We start from the raw sequence: 18,190 nt of genomic DNA, 5'->3' as shown, positions 1-18,190 counted from the left end.
GACTATGCAAATGAGCCTGATCCGCCGATTCCCGAACGATTTTGCGCCGCCTCGTCGTCGTTTACGTCGTTTCCGTAAGCGTAAGGTTACCCCTGCTATATGAGGGGTAACCTTACATCAGTCCGCCGTATGCCATGTTAAGTATGGCGACGGGTCAGCGTCATCTTTTTCCGTCGTTTACGTTGTTTTACTAAGTCGTTCGCGAATAGGACTTTACGTCAATGACGCTCACGTCGGCTTCATTGACGTTTGCCGTCGTGAGCTGGAGCATGCGCACTGGGCTATTTTAACGGCCGGCGCATGCGCAGTTTCGATCGGCGCGGGGGCGCGCTTAATTTAAATACAAGCCGCCCCCTTTGAATTACGCGGCCATACGCCGGGCCATTTACAGTACGCCGCCGCAAATTACGGAGCAAGTGCTTGGAGAATACGGCACTTGCTCCAGTAAGTTGTGGCGGCGTAGTGTAAATGACATACGTTACGCCGCCGCAATTATATGTGAATCTGGCCCCATGTGCGTGTAAAGGCAGGCGTCCCAATACTTTTGGAAATATAGTGTATGAATTATAATAATAAAGCAGCGCTAAATCCAAAGAGTTGGATTATCAAAAATTGTCTTAGGACACAAAAAAAACAAATGTGTGAAGAATTCAGTAATAACGGTGACAATATTGCAAAAACGTGAAAAAAAATATAAATTGATTCAGTATGTATTATATTATCAAAGTCCCAATTAAAATTTGTGATGATAAATGACACTGAGAGCGTCCATAAAGCAAGTCTGAGTGCCTCCACGTTCCCACTTCCTGCCAGAAAGAGTGCACTTGCACACTTCCACCACCAGGTGACACCATACAAAGGGACCTCTTGCCAGAAGGTGTTGACCATCAAAGTTATAGATGGTCATACGCACTCAAAGGTATTCTCTGGACCCGGAACAACTGGACTCCACCCACGACCACCATTAGGTTAAACATCACGTGTGTGTCAAAAAAATATGGCGCATCCCCATAGTGAAGTACCGTATTTATCTGGGTATTGCGCGCTCCGGCGTATAGCGCGCACCCCTAATGTGGGCCCGCATTCCTGTAAAAAAAAACATTTTAGTACTTACAGTTTTGGTGTCCATCGGCGGCCTCGTTGGGTCGGGCGTCCATCTGCGGCTTCGGTGGTGTCCTCCTCGTCGGGTCCGGCGTCCTTCTGCGGCCATCGTGGTGTCCTCCCCGCTCGATCCCCGCGCTGAGTTTGAACCACTGCGCCGGCATATACCGAGCGCAGTACACTCGGGTATAGTCGGGCAGGCTCGGCTCCTCTCGCGGTCACGTCCTGTGCGTCTTGTACGTCCAGGACGTGACCGCGAGAGGAGCCGAGCCTGCCCGACTATACCCGAGTGTACTGCGCTCGGTATATGCCGGCGCAGTGGTTCAAACTCAGCGTGGGAAGCGGGGATCGAGCGGGGAAGACACCACGATGGCCGCAGAAGGACGCCGGACCTGACGAGGAGGACACCACCGAAGCCGCAGACGGACGCCGGACCCAACGAGGCCGCTGATAGGATGCCGCACTAGAGGAGCCGAGCCTGCCCGACTATACCCGAGTGTACTGTGCTCGGTATATGCCGGTGCAGTGGTTCAAACTCGGCGCGGGAAGCGGGTATCGGCGTATATCGCGCACCCATATTTTGCCCTGATTTTCAGGACAAAAAAGTGCGCAGTATACACCGATAAATACGGTATGTAAAAAAAAAAATCATTTATTAAAACCATCGATTCCAAAAATATCCTGATGAACATAACCACTTAAAATGTTTCCAGGATCAGAGCCATGTGGTAGTATGGTGAACACACATACCGTATAAATGTAGCCACTATTGCCGCTTCTACTGTAGCAGGCTGCAAGCGCGTGCGTGATGACGTCGCCTCGTAGCCAAGCCCTGCGTGTTTCGTCACAAATTGACGTCAACCAGGGGAATAGGCTTGATTCTTTTTTTGACATTTTTGTGATATTGTCACCTTTTTATTATTGAATTGTTCACATATGCACATTATATTTATTTTGTTGTTTCCCAACGCAATTTTTTTTTTTTTTTACTTCTTAACCACTTACCGAGGCCTTTCACCCCCCTTTCTGCCCAGGCCATGTTTCAGCTTTCAGCGCTCTCACACTTTGAATGACAATTGCGCAGTCATGCAACACTGTACACATACGACATTTTCATCATTATTTTCACACAAATAGAGCTTTCTTTTGGTGATATTTAATCACCTCAATACCGTACGCCGTCATATGACGTCCTGGTATTGAGGGGGGGGATATCTGAATGATGGGTGCAGCTACAGGCATCATTCAGGTATCCTTGTTTTCAGCCGGCGATTCTGCGCACCATAAGAATGATCATAGGAAAAAAGAAATGTTCCTGGACTGCCGCACTCCGATAGGCGATTTATTGAAACAAAATAAACAAAGGATAAAATACAGAGCTGTATAACATCCAAAAAATCATGCAACACTGCAATCAATGGTAGAAAGTGGACATAGGGGCCAAAAAAGCTAACATGTTTCACATCATGGATAGATGCTTAGTCATAGTTCCGCCGCTTGATCGTACTTATAGGTGGCGGGAGGGGATGTCCGCCCCCTCCTGCTGCCATCCGGTGCTTCTCCGGGCTCTCCCGTGCCATCGGGGTCCCAGAGAACGAATCAGCTGGCGCCGGCTCGCGATGATAGAGATTTCCGGTGACCAAATGGTCATCGGTCATCTCTATGACCGCCAGAGGCCTGGGCGCGATGTTATGACGTTACGTCCAGATGTAAACAAAGCCGCATTCGCGGCTGTTGGCATGTGATCTGTGATTTTTTCCCCCCCGATCTTATGCTTTCCAGCCTGGAGGAGAGATGTGGGGTCTTATTGACCCCGCATCTCTCCATAAAGAGTACCTGTCACACTGATTCCTATTAAAAGGGATGTTTACATTCCTTGTAATAGGAATAAAAGTGATAAAAAAAAAAAGGTGTAAAAATAAAAAAAAATAAGTAAAATAAAAAATTAAATATATATTTTTTAAAACGCCCCTGTCCCTGGTAGCTTGCGCCCAGACGCAAACACACACGTAAGTACCGCCCACATATGTAAACGCCGTTCAAACCCCACATGTGAAGTATCGCCAGGTGCGTTAGAGCGTGTGCAACAATTCTAGCACAAGACCTCCTCTGTAACTTTAAACTGGTAACCTGTAAAAAAAAATTAAAGCGTTGCCTATGGAGATTTTTAAGTACCGAAGTTTGGCGCCATTCCATGAGTGTGCTCAATTTTCAAGCGTGACAAGTTAGGTATCTATTTACTCGTAACATCATCTTTCACATTATACAAAAAAATTGGGCTGACTTTACTGTTTTGTTATTTTTTGGGGGGTCATGGCTGGATATGGGGGGGACATGGCTGGATATGGGGGGGACATGGCTGGATATGGGGGGGACATGGCTGCATATGGGGGGACATGGCTGGATATGGGGGACATGGCTGGATATGGGGGGGACATGGCTGGATATGGGGGGGACATGGCTACATATATGGGGGGGACATGGCTGCATTTGTGGGGGGACATGGCTGCATTTGGGACACATTTAAAAAAAAGTATCGTATTCAGTATCGGCGAGTACTTGAAAAAAAGTATCGGTACTTGTACTCAGTCCTAAAAAAGTGGTATCGGGACAACCCTAGTCATTGCCATAGAAAAATGTGTAAAGGGGAGGAGTTAGTAAAATTATGACGCCCATGTGGGGGCGCCAGAAATATTTCTGCACCCAGGCGCCTGTGACCCTAGGATCGGCCTTGCCGCCAGGGCTGTCTTAATAGCATCATGTGCCCCTGGGCAAAGTAATGTTCTGGGGCCCCCTACTATCTTGCCCCAATCTACACACCTACTTTCAAGGGATCAGGAGGGCACAGTAGAGGTTCTGGGACACTTCCCGGGACATGTACATATCGGGACAGTTTAGTAAAAAGCGTGACTGTCCCGGCAAATCCGGGACAGTTGGCAAGCATGATGTAATGCACGATTATTGTGGGGGCCCCCCCATGTACCTGGGCGGTGCCCAGGAGTGCCCTTGCATTAAAGCAGGGGTTCACCCTAAAAAAAAATAAAAAATTCTACTATGTCATCCAGCATACTAGCGTGAGCTACAGTATGCCTTTATTTTATTTTTTTGCGCCGTACTCACAGTTTAATCGCGTAGTTAAGTTTCAGACTCCCCGCGAGGAGTAGGCGTTCCTAGGCAGAGGGGAACATGATTGACGGCCGGCTATGGCGCGTCACGCTTCCCGAAAATAGCCGAAATAGGACTTGGCTCTTCACGGCGCCTGCGCAGTCAGCTCCTAGTCTGTGTGCAGGCGCCGTGAAGAGCCGAGTCCTACTCCGGCTATTTTCGGGAAGCGTGACGCGCCATAGCCGGCCGTCAATCATCTTCCCTCTGCATAGGAACGCCTACTCCACGCGGGGAGTCTGAAACTTAACTACGCGATTAAACTGTGAGTACGGCGCAAAAAAATAAAATAAAGGCATACTGTAGCTCACGCTAGTATGCTGGATTTAATGGTAGAAACTTGTTTTTAAGGGTGAACCACCGCTTTAAGATGGCCCTGGATACCGCCGCCTCCTGAACAGCCTGGTAGAGACTGGCACTTATATGAACCTGGCCTCGGGGCTCATTCACACTTGCGGCAGCCCTTGAAAATGCCATCCACGGTGGTCTATGCATTGGTACATTCTGAGATAATTGTCTCTGAATTTCTCTTACCCCGAGCTGGAAGCGCTGTCCTGGCGTCTGGCAGAGGATGAGAAGCTCCTGACGCAGTTAGTAGACAATTTCCGCCCGGTGGAATAATTCCTAGGACACGCCTTGACGCGAAGACCACCGAGGAGCACCCGTAGAAGTTTCGGAGTGTGGCAAGCCATTGTTCTGAAAGCAGAAGCTCAGCCTAACCGGTCAGCTTTGTGTCTGCAACTAAATGGAATTGAAGATATAAGGAGAAGCAAGCCTTATGAAAACCGAGCCGTCCCACTGCAGCCCGCCCACACTCACCCATATCTATGCAAATCACGGCCAGACCCTGACTTTTCAACTTTGGTTGGAACTGCAAATGTGATATATGTGAGCTGCAACTCATTCCACTATTGCTTGGCGTAGCTTGCTAGCTATTTATTGCGAAGGAGTTCATTCGTATTATTATTTTGACGAGAGTTTAACCACTTAAGCCCCGGACCAATATGCTGCTAAATGCCCAAAGGCGTTTTTACAATTCGGCACTGCGTCGCTTTAACAGACAATTGCACGGTCGTGCGACGTGGCTCCCAAACAAAATTGGCGTCCTTTTTTCCCCACAAATAGAGCTTTATTTTGGTGGTATTTGATCACCTCTGCGGTTTTTATTTTTTGTGCTATAAACAAAAATAGAGCGACAATTTTGAAAAAAATGCAATATTTTTTACTTTTTGCTATAATAAATATCCCCCAAAAACATATATAAAAATTTCAGTTTAGGCCGATACGTATTCTTCTACCTATTTTTGGCAAAAAAAATCGCAATAAGCAATTATCGGTTGGTTTGCGCAAAATTTATAGCGTTTACAAAATAGGGGATAGTTTTTTTTTTTTTGTTTTTTTTTACTACTAAAGGCGGCGATCAGCAATTTTTTTTCGTGACTGCGACATTATGGCGGACACTTCGGACAATTTTGACACATTTTTGGGACCATTGTCATTTTCACAGCAAAAAATGCATTTAAATTGCATTGTTTATTGTGAAAATGACAGTTGCAGTTTGGGAGTTAACCACAGGGGGCGCTGTAGGAGTTAGGCTTCACCTAGTGTGTGTTTACAACTGTAGGAGGGTGTGGCTGTAGGACTGACGTCATCGATCGAGTCTCCCTATAAAGGGGATCACTCGATCGATGACGGAGCCACAGTGAAGCACGTGTTTACATACGGCTCTCCCCGTTCTTCAGCTCTGGGGAGCGATCGCGAGGGGGCGGCTAGAAACGAATAGCCGCGCTCTCGTCCCGGATCGCTCCCCGCGGGTTTCCGACCGCCGCATGTAGCGGGGGGGGGGGTCCCGATCGGACCCCCGACCCGCGGAAAGGCGGGGACGTACATGTACACCCATATGCCTGTACGTGCCATTCTGTGGACGTATATTTATATGCGGCGGTCGTTAAGCGGTTAAATTCTTTAAAGCCACTCTGCTTGAAAAATAAAATAAAAAAGCAGCCTGCAAAATAAGAGACGTAATAGTTACCGTATTTATCTGCGTATAACGCGCACCCCAAACCTACAAAGGTAGTTTAAGGAAAAAACATAAAAACTTAGGCCCAGATTCTGAAAGGGCTTACGACAGCGCAACGCCATGTGCGCCGTCGTAAGTCCTAATCTGGGCCGTCATATCTATGCGACTGATTCTTAGAATCAGTTACGCATAGATAACCATTAGATCCGACAGGCGTAAGGCTCTTACGCTGTCGGATCTTAAATGCAATTTTTTTTTTGGCCGCTAGGTGTCGCCTCCGTCGTTTTCCCGATCGAGTATGCAAATTAGCAAAATACGCGAATTCCCGAACGTACGCGCGGTCGACGCAGTGAAGTTACGACGTTTACGTTAGATTTGCGACGCGTAAAGTTGCCCCTGCTATATGAGGGGCAACCAATGTTAAGTATGGCCGTCGTTCCCGCCTCGAAATTTAAAAATTTACGTTGTTTGTGTAAGTCATCCGTGAATGGCGCTGGACGCCATTTACGTTAACGTCGAAACCAATGACGAAATTTTAGGGACGGCACATGCGCAGTACGATCGGCGCGGGAACGCGCCTAATTTAAATGATCCACGCCCCCTACCCGGATCATTTGAATTAGGCGCTCTTGCGCAGGAGGATTTACGCTACGCCGCCGCAACTTTACAGGCAAGTTCTTTGTGAATAAAGCACTTGCCTGTAAAACTTGCGGCGGCGTAACGTAAATGAGATACGTTACGCCGCCGCATTTTTGCCTTACATTTTTGCCCTGCGTCCATCGGCGGCCTTGTCCGGCGTCCGTCAGCGGCCTTGCGCGGGGTCAGTCCAGCCTTGTGGGTGTCCGTCTGCGGCTTAGGAGGTGTCCGTCTGCGGCATGCGCCGTTCGTGAAAAACGTTAATCACGTCGGGTCACAAGTTATTTACATAAAACACGCGCCCCCCTGTTCCACATTTGAATTAGGCGGGCTTACGCCGGCCGATTTACGCTACGCCGCCGCAACTTACGGAGCAAGTGCTTTGAGAATACTGCACTTGCCCGTCTAAGTTGCGGAGGCGTAACGTAAATCGGATACGTTACGCCCGCACAAAGTTGCGCCGCCCTACGTGAATCTGGGCCTCAATGTCCAGGATGGGTCCTCCATAATAGAGAGGACACACAAATTCAAAGAAAAGATACACGTGAGTGACTATTCAGTGTGATCATACCAGGTATTCCCCGTCATGGGCATGAAGAGAGTTCAGGGAGATTCCTGCTCATTTTGTCTAGGGGAATCGGGTAGTTTTTTTTAAAATCGAAGCCGAGAAGAACTCGTTTATTTTTTGAGAAAGATACTTTGCATTTTCTGGTTGCTGCAGTAGATAATGAATGGTCAAAGGTTATCAGTGGTGTACCCCAAGGTTCAGTGCTGGGACCCTTACTTTTTAATATATTTATAAATGATATTGGGTCTGAGATCAAAAGTAACATTTCTGTCTTTGCAGATGACACCAAGCTATGCAGTGGAATAACGTCCTTGCAGGATGTCGCCAATTTACAAGCCGACCTCAATGCTCTGTCTGATTGGGCGACTAAGTGGCAGATGAGGTTTAACCACTTCCATACCAGGCACTTACGCACCTTCCCGCCCAAGCCAATTTTCAGCTTTCAGCACTGTCGCACTTTGAATGGCAATTGCCCGGTCATGCTACACTGTACCCAAACAAAATTGGCGCAACAACTAAAAAAAGGGATTTTTAATACAGCTTACCTGTAAAATCCTTTTCTTGGAGTACATCACGGGACACAGAGCGGCATATTCATTACTATATGGGTTATATGGAGTACCTTCAGGTGTTGACACTGGCAATCTCAAACAGGAAATGCCCCTCCCTATATAACCCCCTCCCATAGGAGGAGTACCTCAGTTTTGTAGCAAGCAGTATGCCTCCCAAAATGGTCCCCAAAAAGAGGGGTGGGAGCTCTGTGTCCCGTGATGTACTCCAAGAAAAGGATTTTACAGGTAAGCTGTATTAAAAATCCCTTTTTCTTTATCGTACATCACGGGACACAGAGCGGCATATTCATTACTATATGGGATGTCCCAAAGCAATGCTCACAATGAGGGGAGGGAGAACATCTCCAAGACAAAAGGATTTAATTTAGAGAAATACTCAAATCATAATAAATCCAACTTAGTTGAGAAAAATAATCTTACATTTTAAATTTAACTCAAAAAAGAGGAGCCCCCGGAATCCGAGGGTCTCAAACTGCAGCCTGCAGCACTGCCTGCCCAAAGGCTGTATCAGACTTCCTTCTTACGTCCAACTGGTAGAATTTTGTAAACGTGTGGACAGAAGACCAGGTTGCCGCCTTGCAAACTTGAGCCATAGAGATCTGGTGGTGTGCTGCCCAGGAGGCGCCCATGGCCCTAGTAGAATGAGCCTTTAATGATACTGGAGGAAGCAACCCTTTCAAGCCGTAGGCCTGAGTGATTAATTGCTTAATCCACCTAGAAATGGTGGACTTTGCAGCTGCCTGCCCCTTCTTGGGCCCATCCGGTAATATGAACAGCACATCTGTTTTCCGGATCTTCTTTGTAGCTTTAAGATAGGCCTTCATGGCCCTGACGATATCCAAGGTATGCAGCAACCCTTCCTTTCTGGAAGTAGGTTTAGGGAAGAAGGATGGTAATACCAAATCCTGGTTCAAATGAAAACTGGATACAACCTTCGGTAGGAAGGAAGGATGAGGGCGGAGAACGACCCTGTCCTTATGAAAAATAAGATATGGTTCCTTACAGGATAAGGCCGCCAGTTCCGATACTCTTCTTGCGGAAACTATGGCGACCAAAAATACTAACTTTCTTGTCAGTAAAACCAAAGGAATTTCAGCCAACGGCTCAAACGGTTGTTTCTGTAAACTTGACAGAACAAGGTTTAAATCCCACGGGCAAAGCGGGGATTTAACTGGAGGTTTAATACGTAAGACCCCTTGAAGGAAGGTCTTAACCAGCGAGTGGGTGGCCAGCGGCCGCTGAAACCACACTGACAGAGCAGAAATCTGTCCTTTGATTGTGCTTAATGCCAATCCTTTATCCACTCCTAGCTGGAGAAAACTTAATACTCGATGGTAAATTTGCGAGAAAGCCATCGCTTGGACTCACACCAGCCTACATAGGCCTTCCAGACCCTGTAATAAATCACCCTAGAGACCGGTTTCCTGGCTCTGATTAGGGTAGAGATTACTTTCTGAGACAGACCTCTACCCCTGAGAATCAGGGATTCAGCTTCCAGGCCGTCAAATTTAGATGCCGTAAGGCAGGGTGGAGGATCGGACCTTGCGATAGCAGGTCTGGCCGTAGAGGAAGAGTCCAAGGGTCTCCCACTACCATCCTTAAGATTAGTGAGTACCATGCCCTTCTGGGCCATGCTGGAGCTACCAGGATGACTGGTATGTGCTCCACCCGGATCCTGCGCAGCTGGCGGGGTAGTAACTGGAGCGGGGGAAACGCATAAAGAAGTTTGAACTGATGCCAAGGGCAAACCAACGCATCGGTTCCGCAGGCCATCGGATCCCTTGAGCGGGACATGAACCTGTCTAGCTTCTTGTTGAGTCTCGATGCCATGATATCCACGTCCGGCACTCCCCATCTTTGGCAGAGTGCTTGAAAGATTTGTGGATGCAGAGACCATTCCCCCGGCAAAAGAGTCTGGCGGCTTAAGAAGTCCGCCTGAAAGTTGTCCACTCCTGGAATGAATATTGCCGATATGCAGGGCACATGAGCCTCTGCCCATAGGAGAATCAAGCTCACCTCTCTCTGAGCGGCTTGACTCTTGGTTCCCCCTTGGTGATTTATGTATGCCACGGCCGTGGCATTGTCTGATTGAATTCTCACCGGGAACCCCTGCAATTTTGACGTCCAAGCCCTGAGGGCTAGTCGAGCAGCTCTGAGCTCCAAGATGTTGATGGGCAACTGCTTCTCTGGCGTTGCCCAAGTACCTTGGCGAGTGCAACCATCCAAAATTGCTCCCCAGCCCGTCAGGCTGGCGTCTGTGGTCACTATCTTCCAAGCCACTGGGCTGAAAGACTTCCCCTTCAGTAGATTCTGAGGGTCTAACCACCAACACAGACTTTGTCGGACTCTTGATGAGAGCGGCAACGGGATATCCAAGGCCTGTGGCCTTCTGCTCCATGCTGACAGGATGGCTGCCTGCAGGATGCGAGTGTGGCTCTGGGCGTATGGTACCGCCTCGAATGTGGCCACCATTTTGCCTAGTAACCTCATACATAGGCGAATAGTCGGTTCCTTCTTGCTTAGAACCAGTAGGATTAATTCCTTGATGGCTTTGACCTTCCTCAGAGGTAGAAACACTCTTTGTTGTTCTGTGTCTAATCTCATGCCGAGATATTCCAACTGCCTTGTGGGCAGGAAAGCTGACTTTTCTCGATTTAGGACCCAGCCGAACTTCTCGAGGTATTGGACCGTGAGGGCCACTGCTCGCTCCAAGCCGGGAGACGAGTGATCTATGACTAGGAGGTCGTCCAGGTATGCTAGGATCGTGACCCCTTGGATCCTTAGTTTGGCTAGGATTGGAGCTAGGACCTTCGTGAACACCCGGGGGGCCGTAGCCAACCCGAAGGGAAGCGCCACGAATTGGAAGTGACGCGAAGCCACCATGAAGCGTAGATATTTTTGATGTGGCTGATAAATTGGAAGATGAAGGTAGGCATCCTTTATGTCTATGGACGCCATGAAGTCGTCCTTTTGGAGTGTGGTAGCTGCTGACCGCACGGATTCCATCCGAAATGAGCGGATCTTTAGGTATGTATTTACCATCTTTAGGTCCAAAATTGGCCTGACATCTCCATTGGACTTCGGGATGATGAATAGGTTGGAGTAGAAACCTAGCCCCTGTTCCAGGACTGGTACCTCTACTATTACTTCCTGGGAAAGTAGATGATTTAATGCCGACATTAATGCGGCTCCTTTCTCCGGATCGTTTGGAATCCTCGACTCCTGGAAATGAAGAGGAGGAAACCTTAGGAAATCTAATTTGTAGCCCGTGGCCACGGAAGACCGTACCCACTCGTCGGGAATGCTGGCTTCCCAAACCTCTGAAAAGAGTCGCAGCCTTCCCCCCACCTTCGTGGGTGGGGGCGCCCCTTCATAAGGTCGGCTTGGGGGCTGGTTTTGCTGGTTTGCGAACCCACTGCTTTCTGCCTCTAGCAGCCTGTCCTTGTGATTTGCTGTTGAAGCCGAAGTTTGCTTTCGCAGGAGGCCGTCGATACTGTTTGGCATTAGAGGGCCCCTGCCCAGGGGAGTACTGTCGTTTAAACGCAGGCCCCTGAAACTTCCTCTTAGTTGGCAAGAGAGTACTTTTGCCATTTGAAATGGTTTGAATGTATTTATCTAGGTCTTCTCCGAAGAGTCGTCCTCCATGGAAGGGGAACCCTACCAGGAGCTTCTTGCATGGGGGCTCGGCCTCCCAGCTTTTTAACCATAAGAGTCTTCTCATATGGATAAGGGATAACGATAAACGTGACGCTTGCTGGATAGAATCCTTAATTGCGTCTACTGTAAAACATATGGCCCTAGGGACATCCGAAAATTCTTCTGCCTGCTGGGCAGGAATAAGTTTAAGCATCTGCTTAACTTGATCCGATAATGCTTGAGCAACCCCAATCGCAGCCACAGCTGGCTGTACTACTGCCCCTGCAGTAGTGAAGGAGTTCTTAAGTAGTGCTTCCAAGCGTTTATCAACTGGATCCTTAAATACCTGTATGTTTTCTACAGGGCATGTTAATGATTTGTTAATACATGAGATGGCTGCGTCCACTGCAGGAGTAGCCCATTTCTTGGAAAATTTATCTTCCATAGGATATAGGGCAGAGAATCTTTTAGGTGGTAAGAAGATTTTATCTGGCTTGTTCCAATCTTGGAACAAAACTCCCTCTAGTAGAGGGTGGATCGGAAATACTGCATTGCTTTGAGGCGCCCTCAGTGAGCCCAAAGCTGAAACTGTAGATACCTGGAGATCTGGTACTGGCAAGTTGAATGCATTATGGACCAAGTCCGTTAAGGCTTGAATCCACCAGCTCTCCCCTTGGGAGACTGCTCCAGACTCCTCTGTATCCGGATCTTCGATCCCTGAACCTACTTGGTCCTTGTCCAAGAGGTCGTCCAATTCCCCTGAGGAAAGGACCTCCTCTTCTGAGGGTCCGCGCTCGGGCGACGGAGATCTAATCCGTTTACTGCCCCGCATAGCTGTGGCTATCATTTTTCCCATTCTTTTCTCCATCTCTCTTAAAGAGGTGAGTAATACCTCGTCCGTGACCATCTTAGGGTTGGACTGACCCGCGCCAGCTCCAGCCCCAGATCCCGATGGCCCCAAGGCTCCCTGTGGGGAAAGCAGCGGCATAACTTTGTCCGAGACCTCAGACTCTCTGGGGGAATCCCCACCTCTTGTACCCTCTGACCCGGATGCCATGGTACAATACCGAGGTACACCTGCTACCTATTGGTATTTGGAACTATAAAAGTTAATTGCCCAAACACCTGTTTGGGGGATAAAAAATGCTTCCTCTCCCCTAGATGACTTTTCTTTTTTTTTTTTTTTTTTCGTTTTTGTTTCAAATCCAGGAAAGAAAAAACATTCTGTCCCCCTGAGTAGTATTGCAAAGAAAAACTATGAGATGGAAAAGAAACAGCCTATTTCTAGGCTTGAAAAAACAGTCTTCTGAAGACTGCAATATCCTTTCTGGCCACTGTGTGTCCTCGGCGCCCCGTGCTGCCGCTCTGGTCTTTCCTCCCCAGTTCCAAAGTATTGAATGAGCTGTATGGAACAAACAAGGAAGGGCCGCCCCTTCCTTAAGCCACTGACCCGCCCTTCCCCCCCCCCAGCAATCTCAAACAGGAAATGCCCCTCCCGACAGGGGGGGGGGGGTTTGGGAGGAAGGGACCTCTCTGCTCCAGCAAACTGCAGCCTGCAGCCTGGAACCACGAGGAGGTCAGCGTTTTGCCTGGCTTTGCAGGCTCTGAGGAGGAAGACTGAATGGAGTATCGCCTGGAGGCTTGCAGGTAAGCACAGCTCTCTGACACACATATATACTTTTATATCACACAGGCCCCACTCAATGCTTTTCCAACACTACAAGGGAGGTCACATCTTATGGGGAATAATACATATAGAGCCATCCTATCTTTATGATATGTGACTAGTTTGCCAGATGCAGTGCATAACTTTAGGCATGTCCCCTGTGACCCCCCAGAAAAAACCTGCTAAGAACCAAGTTCCGTAAGTTTTCCTCTCACTTACCTGCTCCATGCCGCAGGACTTTGCCAAGCAAGAGGCCCAATCTTCCCCCATCTCCGTGGGGCTGTCTAGACCTTCAGGCCCTGGGTTCCTATGAAGGATCCACTGTCCTGGGCCCATATAGCACCCTGGCAACAGAAAACATTAGGCACCCAAAGGTTTTCTAAGTTCTGGGCCCAGGGTCCAGCTCTCTAAAAAGAAAAGCATTATGGGCTATACCCCAAGGGTTTGGGGTCCGGTTACTGACCACTTTAGCGCTGAGGCTTTTTTGGACAGAACCGGTAGCTCACCTAATCCCAAGGATGCGGAGGCAAGCTAAACCATGACTAACACCTAAGACACTGGCGTAAAAACTGAGGTACTCCTCCTATGGGAGGGGGTTATATAGGGAGGGGCATTTCCTGTTTGAGATTGCCAGTGTCAACACCTGAAGGTACTCCATATAACCCATATAGTAATGAATATGCCGCTCTGTGTCCCGTGATGTACGATAAAGAAAAAGACCGAAAATTTAGAAAAAAATTTAGTTTTTATTTTTTTCTGTAATTTTTTTTGTAAATAAGTAAGTTTTCTCTTTCAATTACGGGCACTGATATGGTGGCACTGATGGGCACAGTTGAGATGGCACTGATGGACATCGACGAAGTAGTACTGACGGGCACAGATGAGGTGGCACTGATTGGCGGCGCTGGTATGCGGCACTGATGGGCACACATAGGCAGCACTCATGGGCACACATAGGCGGCACTGATGGGCACTCATGGGCGGCACTGATGGGCACTCATGGGCGGCACTGATGGGCACTCATGGGCGGCACTGATGGGCACTCATGGGCGGCACTGGGCACTCATAGGCGGCACAGATGGGCACTCATGGGCGGCACAGATGGGCACTGTGGGGTGGCACTTATGGGTGGCACAGATGGGCACTGTGGGGTGGCACAGATGGGCACTGTGGGGTGGCACTGATGGACACTGTGGGGTGGCACTGATGGACACTGTGGGGCGGCACTGATGGACACTGTGGGGCGGCACTGATTTACTTGTTGCCAGTCAGTGCCCATTTGTGGGCACTGATTGGCATCTTTTTTTTTTACTTTTTTTTGCCCCATTTTTTTTTGTTTTGCCCTTCCCTGGTGGGCATCCCTGGTGGTCCATGTGGCGATCCGAGGGGGGGCTGCGCTGATAAACAATCAGCGCGAACCCCCCTGTCAGGAGAGCCGCCGATCGGCTCTCCTCTACTCGCGTCTGTCAGACGCGAGTGAGGAAGAGCCATCAACGGCTCTTCCTGTTTACATCGTGATCAGCCGTGGTTGGACACGGCTGATCACGTGGTAAAGAGTCTCCGTGAGAGACTCTTTACCAAGATCGGTGTTGCGGGGTGTCAGACTGACACCCCGCAACAACGATCGCCGCGATGCGCGCCCCCGGGGGCGCGCAGCGGCTCAGAATCTTGAGGACGTCATATGACGTCCAGTCAGGATTCTACAACCACTTTGCCAACGTCAATTTGTCATTGGCGGGCGGCAAGTGGTTAATGTTGATAAATGTAAAGTTATGCACTTGGGGGCTAAGAATATGCATCATACATACTAGGGGGAGTACAACTGGGGGGATCTGTAGTGGAGAAGGATCTGGGGGTCTTGGTAGATCATAAGCTCAATAATGGCATGCAATGCCAAGCTGCGGTTTCCAAAGCGAGGAAAGTCCTTTCTTGTATAAGAGAGGAATGGACTCCAGAGACAGAGATATAATTTGTACAAATCATTAGTAAGACCTCATCTGGAATATGCAGTTCAGTTTTGGGCACCAGTTCTCAAAAAGGATATAGGAGAACTGGAGAAAGTGCAGAGAAGGGCAACCAAACTGATAAGAGGCATGGAGGAGCTCAGCTATGAGGAAAGATTAGAGGAACTGAATTTATTCACTCTTGAGAAGAGGAGAATAAGGGGGGATGTGATCAACATGTACAAATATATAAGGGGTCCATATAGTGAACTTGGTGTTGAGTTATTCACTTTACGGTCATCACTGAGGACAAGGGGGCTCTCTTTACGTCTAGAGGAAAAGAGATTTCACCTCCAAATACGGAAAGGTTTCTTCACAGTAAGAGCTGTGAAAATGTGGAACAGACTCCCTCCAGAGGTGGTTCTGGCCAGCTCAGTAGATTTCTTTAACCACTTAAGCCCCGGACCAAAATGCTGCCTAAAGACCCAAGGGGTTTTTACAGTTCAGGACTGCGTCGCTTTAACAGACAATTGCGCGGTCGTGCGACATGGCTCCCAAACAAAATTGGCGTCTTTTTTTCCCCACAAATAGAGCTTTCTTTTGGTGGTATTTGATCACCTCTGCGGTTTTTTTTTTTGCGCTATAAACAAAAATAGAGCGACAATTTTGAAAAAAATGCTATATTTTTTACTTTTTGCTATAATAAATATCCCCCAAAAACATATATAACATTTTTTTTCCTCAGTTTAGGCCCATACGTATTCTTCTACCTATTTTTGGTAAAAAAAATCGCAATAATCGTTTATCGGTTGGTTTGCGCAAAATTTATAGTGTTTACAAAATAGGGGATAGTTTTTTTGCATTTTTTTGCATTTTTTTTTTTTACTACTAATGGCGGCGATCAGCGATTTTTTTTCGTGACTGCGACATTATGGCGGACACTTCGGACAATTTTGACACATTTTTGGGACAATTGTCATTTTCACAGCAAAAAATGCATTTAAATTGCATTCTTTATTGTGAAAATGACAGTTGCAGTTTGGGAGTTAACCACAAGGGGGTGCTGTAGGAGTTAGGGTTTACTTTGTATGTGTTTACTAGTGTAGGGGGGTGTGGCTGTAGGAATGACGTCATCGATCGTGTCTTCCCTATAAAGGGAATGACGCGATCGATGCGCCGACACAGTGAAGCACGGGGAAGCCGTGTTTACACACGGCTCTCCCCGTTCTTCAGCTCCGGGGAGCGATCGCGCCGTCGTCCCGGATCGCTCCTGAAGCCACGGGAACCGCCGCATGTACGGGGGGGGTCCCGATCGGACCCCCGACCCACGTCAAGCAGGGCACGTATATATACGTACATGTGCCTGCCTGTGCCATTCTGCTGACGTATATGTACATGAGGCGGTCCTTAAGTGGTTAAGAAAGGCCTGGATTCTTTCCTAAATGTACATAAAATAACTGAGTACTAAGATTTGTAGGTAAAGTTGATCCAGGGTAAATCCGATTGCCTCTCGGGGGATCAGGAAGGAATTTTTTCCCCTGCTGTAGCAAATTGGATCATGCTCTGCTGGGGTTTTTTGCCTTCCTCTGGATCAACTGTGGGTATGGAGTTGGGTGTATGGGATTGCATTGTGTTTTTTATTTTGTTTATTTATTTTTTTTATTTTTTTTGTGGTTGAACTGGATGGACTTGTGTCTTTTTTCAACCTGACTAACTATGTAACTATGGGCCAAATCCTCAAAAGAGATACGACGGAGTAACTGCTGTTACTCCGTCGTATCCCTGGTCCTAACTATGGAACTGATCCACAGAATCAGTTTCCCATAGTTAGGACGAAGATCCGACATGTGTAATTGAATTACACTGTCGGATCTTAGGATGCAGTACCGCATCCGCCGCTGGGGGCATTTCGCGTCGAAATGCCGCCTCGGGTATGCAAATTAGGACTTACGGAGATCCACAAAGCTTTTCAGCTTCGTTTTTTCTCCGTAAGTTTTATTTTGCAAACGCAAAATTAGGGCTGCTTTTACAAGGTGTAAACTGTTTACACCTTGTAAAAACAGACCTTTCTTGCTAGCGACGCGATTTTTTTTTTCATTTTTTTTTTGGCGCCGTATCTTTTTTTTTTACCCGACGCAACTTTATTGTCCCGTCGCAATCCACAAAGCCCGACGTAACGTAATTTCGCGCTATGCACGTTGGGAAAATGACGTCACGAGCATGCGCAGTACGGCCGGCGCGGGAGCGCGCCTCATTTAAATGGGAATCGCCCCCTGGAGAAGAGGAACGCCTTGCGCCGGCCTGATTTAAGTTACACCGCTGAAAATTTGTAGGTAAGTGCTTTGTGGATCGGGCACTTAGTTAGAGATTTTGCGGCGGTGTAACTTAAATGGAAAAAGTTACGTTGCGCTGGGTTTTTGAGGATTAGGCCCTATGGCCCAGATTCTCGAAGGCGTTACGACGGCGCAACACCATTAGCGCCGTCGTAACACCTCATCTGGCCCCGGGTATCTATGCGACTGATTCTTAGAATCAGTTGCGCATAGGTACCCATTAGATCTGACAAGCGTAAGGCTGTTACGCTGTCAGATCTTAAAAGTCGTTTTTTTTCCCGCCGCTAGGTGTCGCATCGTCGCTTTTCCCCGTCGTCTATGCAAATGAGGTAAGTACGGCGATTCCCGAACATACGCGAGGTCGACGCAGCGAATTAACGTCGTTTGCGTAGCGTACCCGACGCGTAAGGTTGCCCCTGCTAATTAGCAGGCGCAACCAATGTTAACTATGGCCGTCGTTCCCGCGTCGAATTGAATAAAAATTACGTCGTTTGCGTAAGACGTCCGTGAATGGCGCTGGACGCCATTTACGTATACATCTAGGCAAATGACG

General features: G+C 48.2%; 1 protein-coding gene across 1 annotated transcript in view; it reads right to left on the bottom strand.

The window, feature by feature from the left end:
* The window catches only part of LOC120913123 (adrenodoxin-like), a 46,856-nt gene that overhangs the window by 25,385 nt on the left and 3,281 nt on the right, over window positions 1-18,190 (bottom strand). The window contains exon 2 of the mRNA XM_040322842.1: window positions 4,798-5,004. Coding sequence (XP_040178776.1) covers window positions 4,798-4,955 — 158 coding nt within the window. The 5' untranslated portion in view covers window positions 4,956-5,004. The remainder of the gene's footprint in view (window positions 1-4,797; window positions 5,005-18,190) is intronic.

Source organism: Rana temporaria, chromosome 9 (genome assembly GCF_905171775.1).
Source record: "Rana temporaria chromosome 9, aRanTem1.1, whole genome shotgun sequence".
NCBI classification, from domain to species: Eukaryota; Metazoa; Chordata; class Amphibia; order Anura; family Ranidae; genus Rana; species Rana temporaria.
This window is presented reverse-complemented; position numbering and strand designations above follow the sequence as displayed.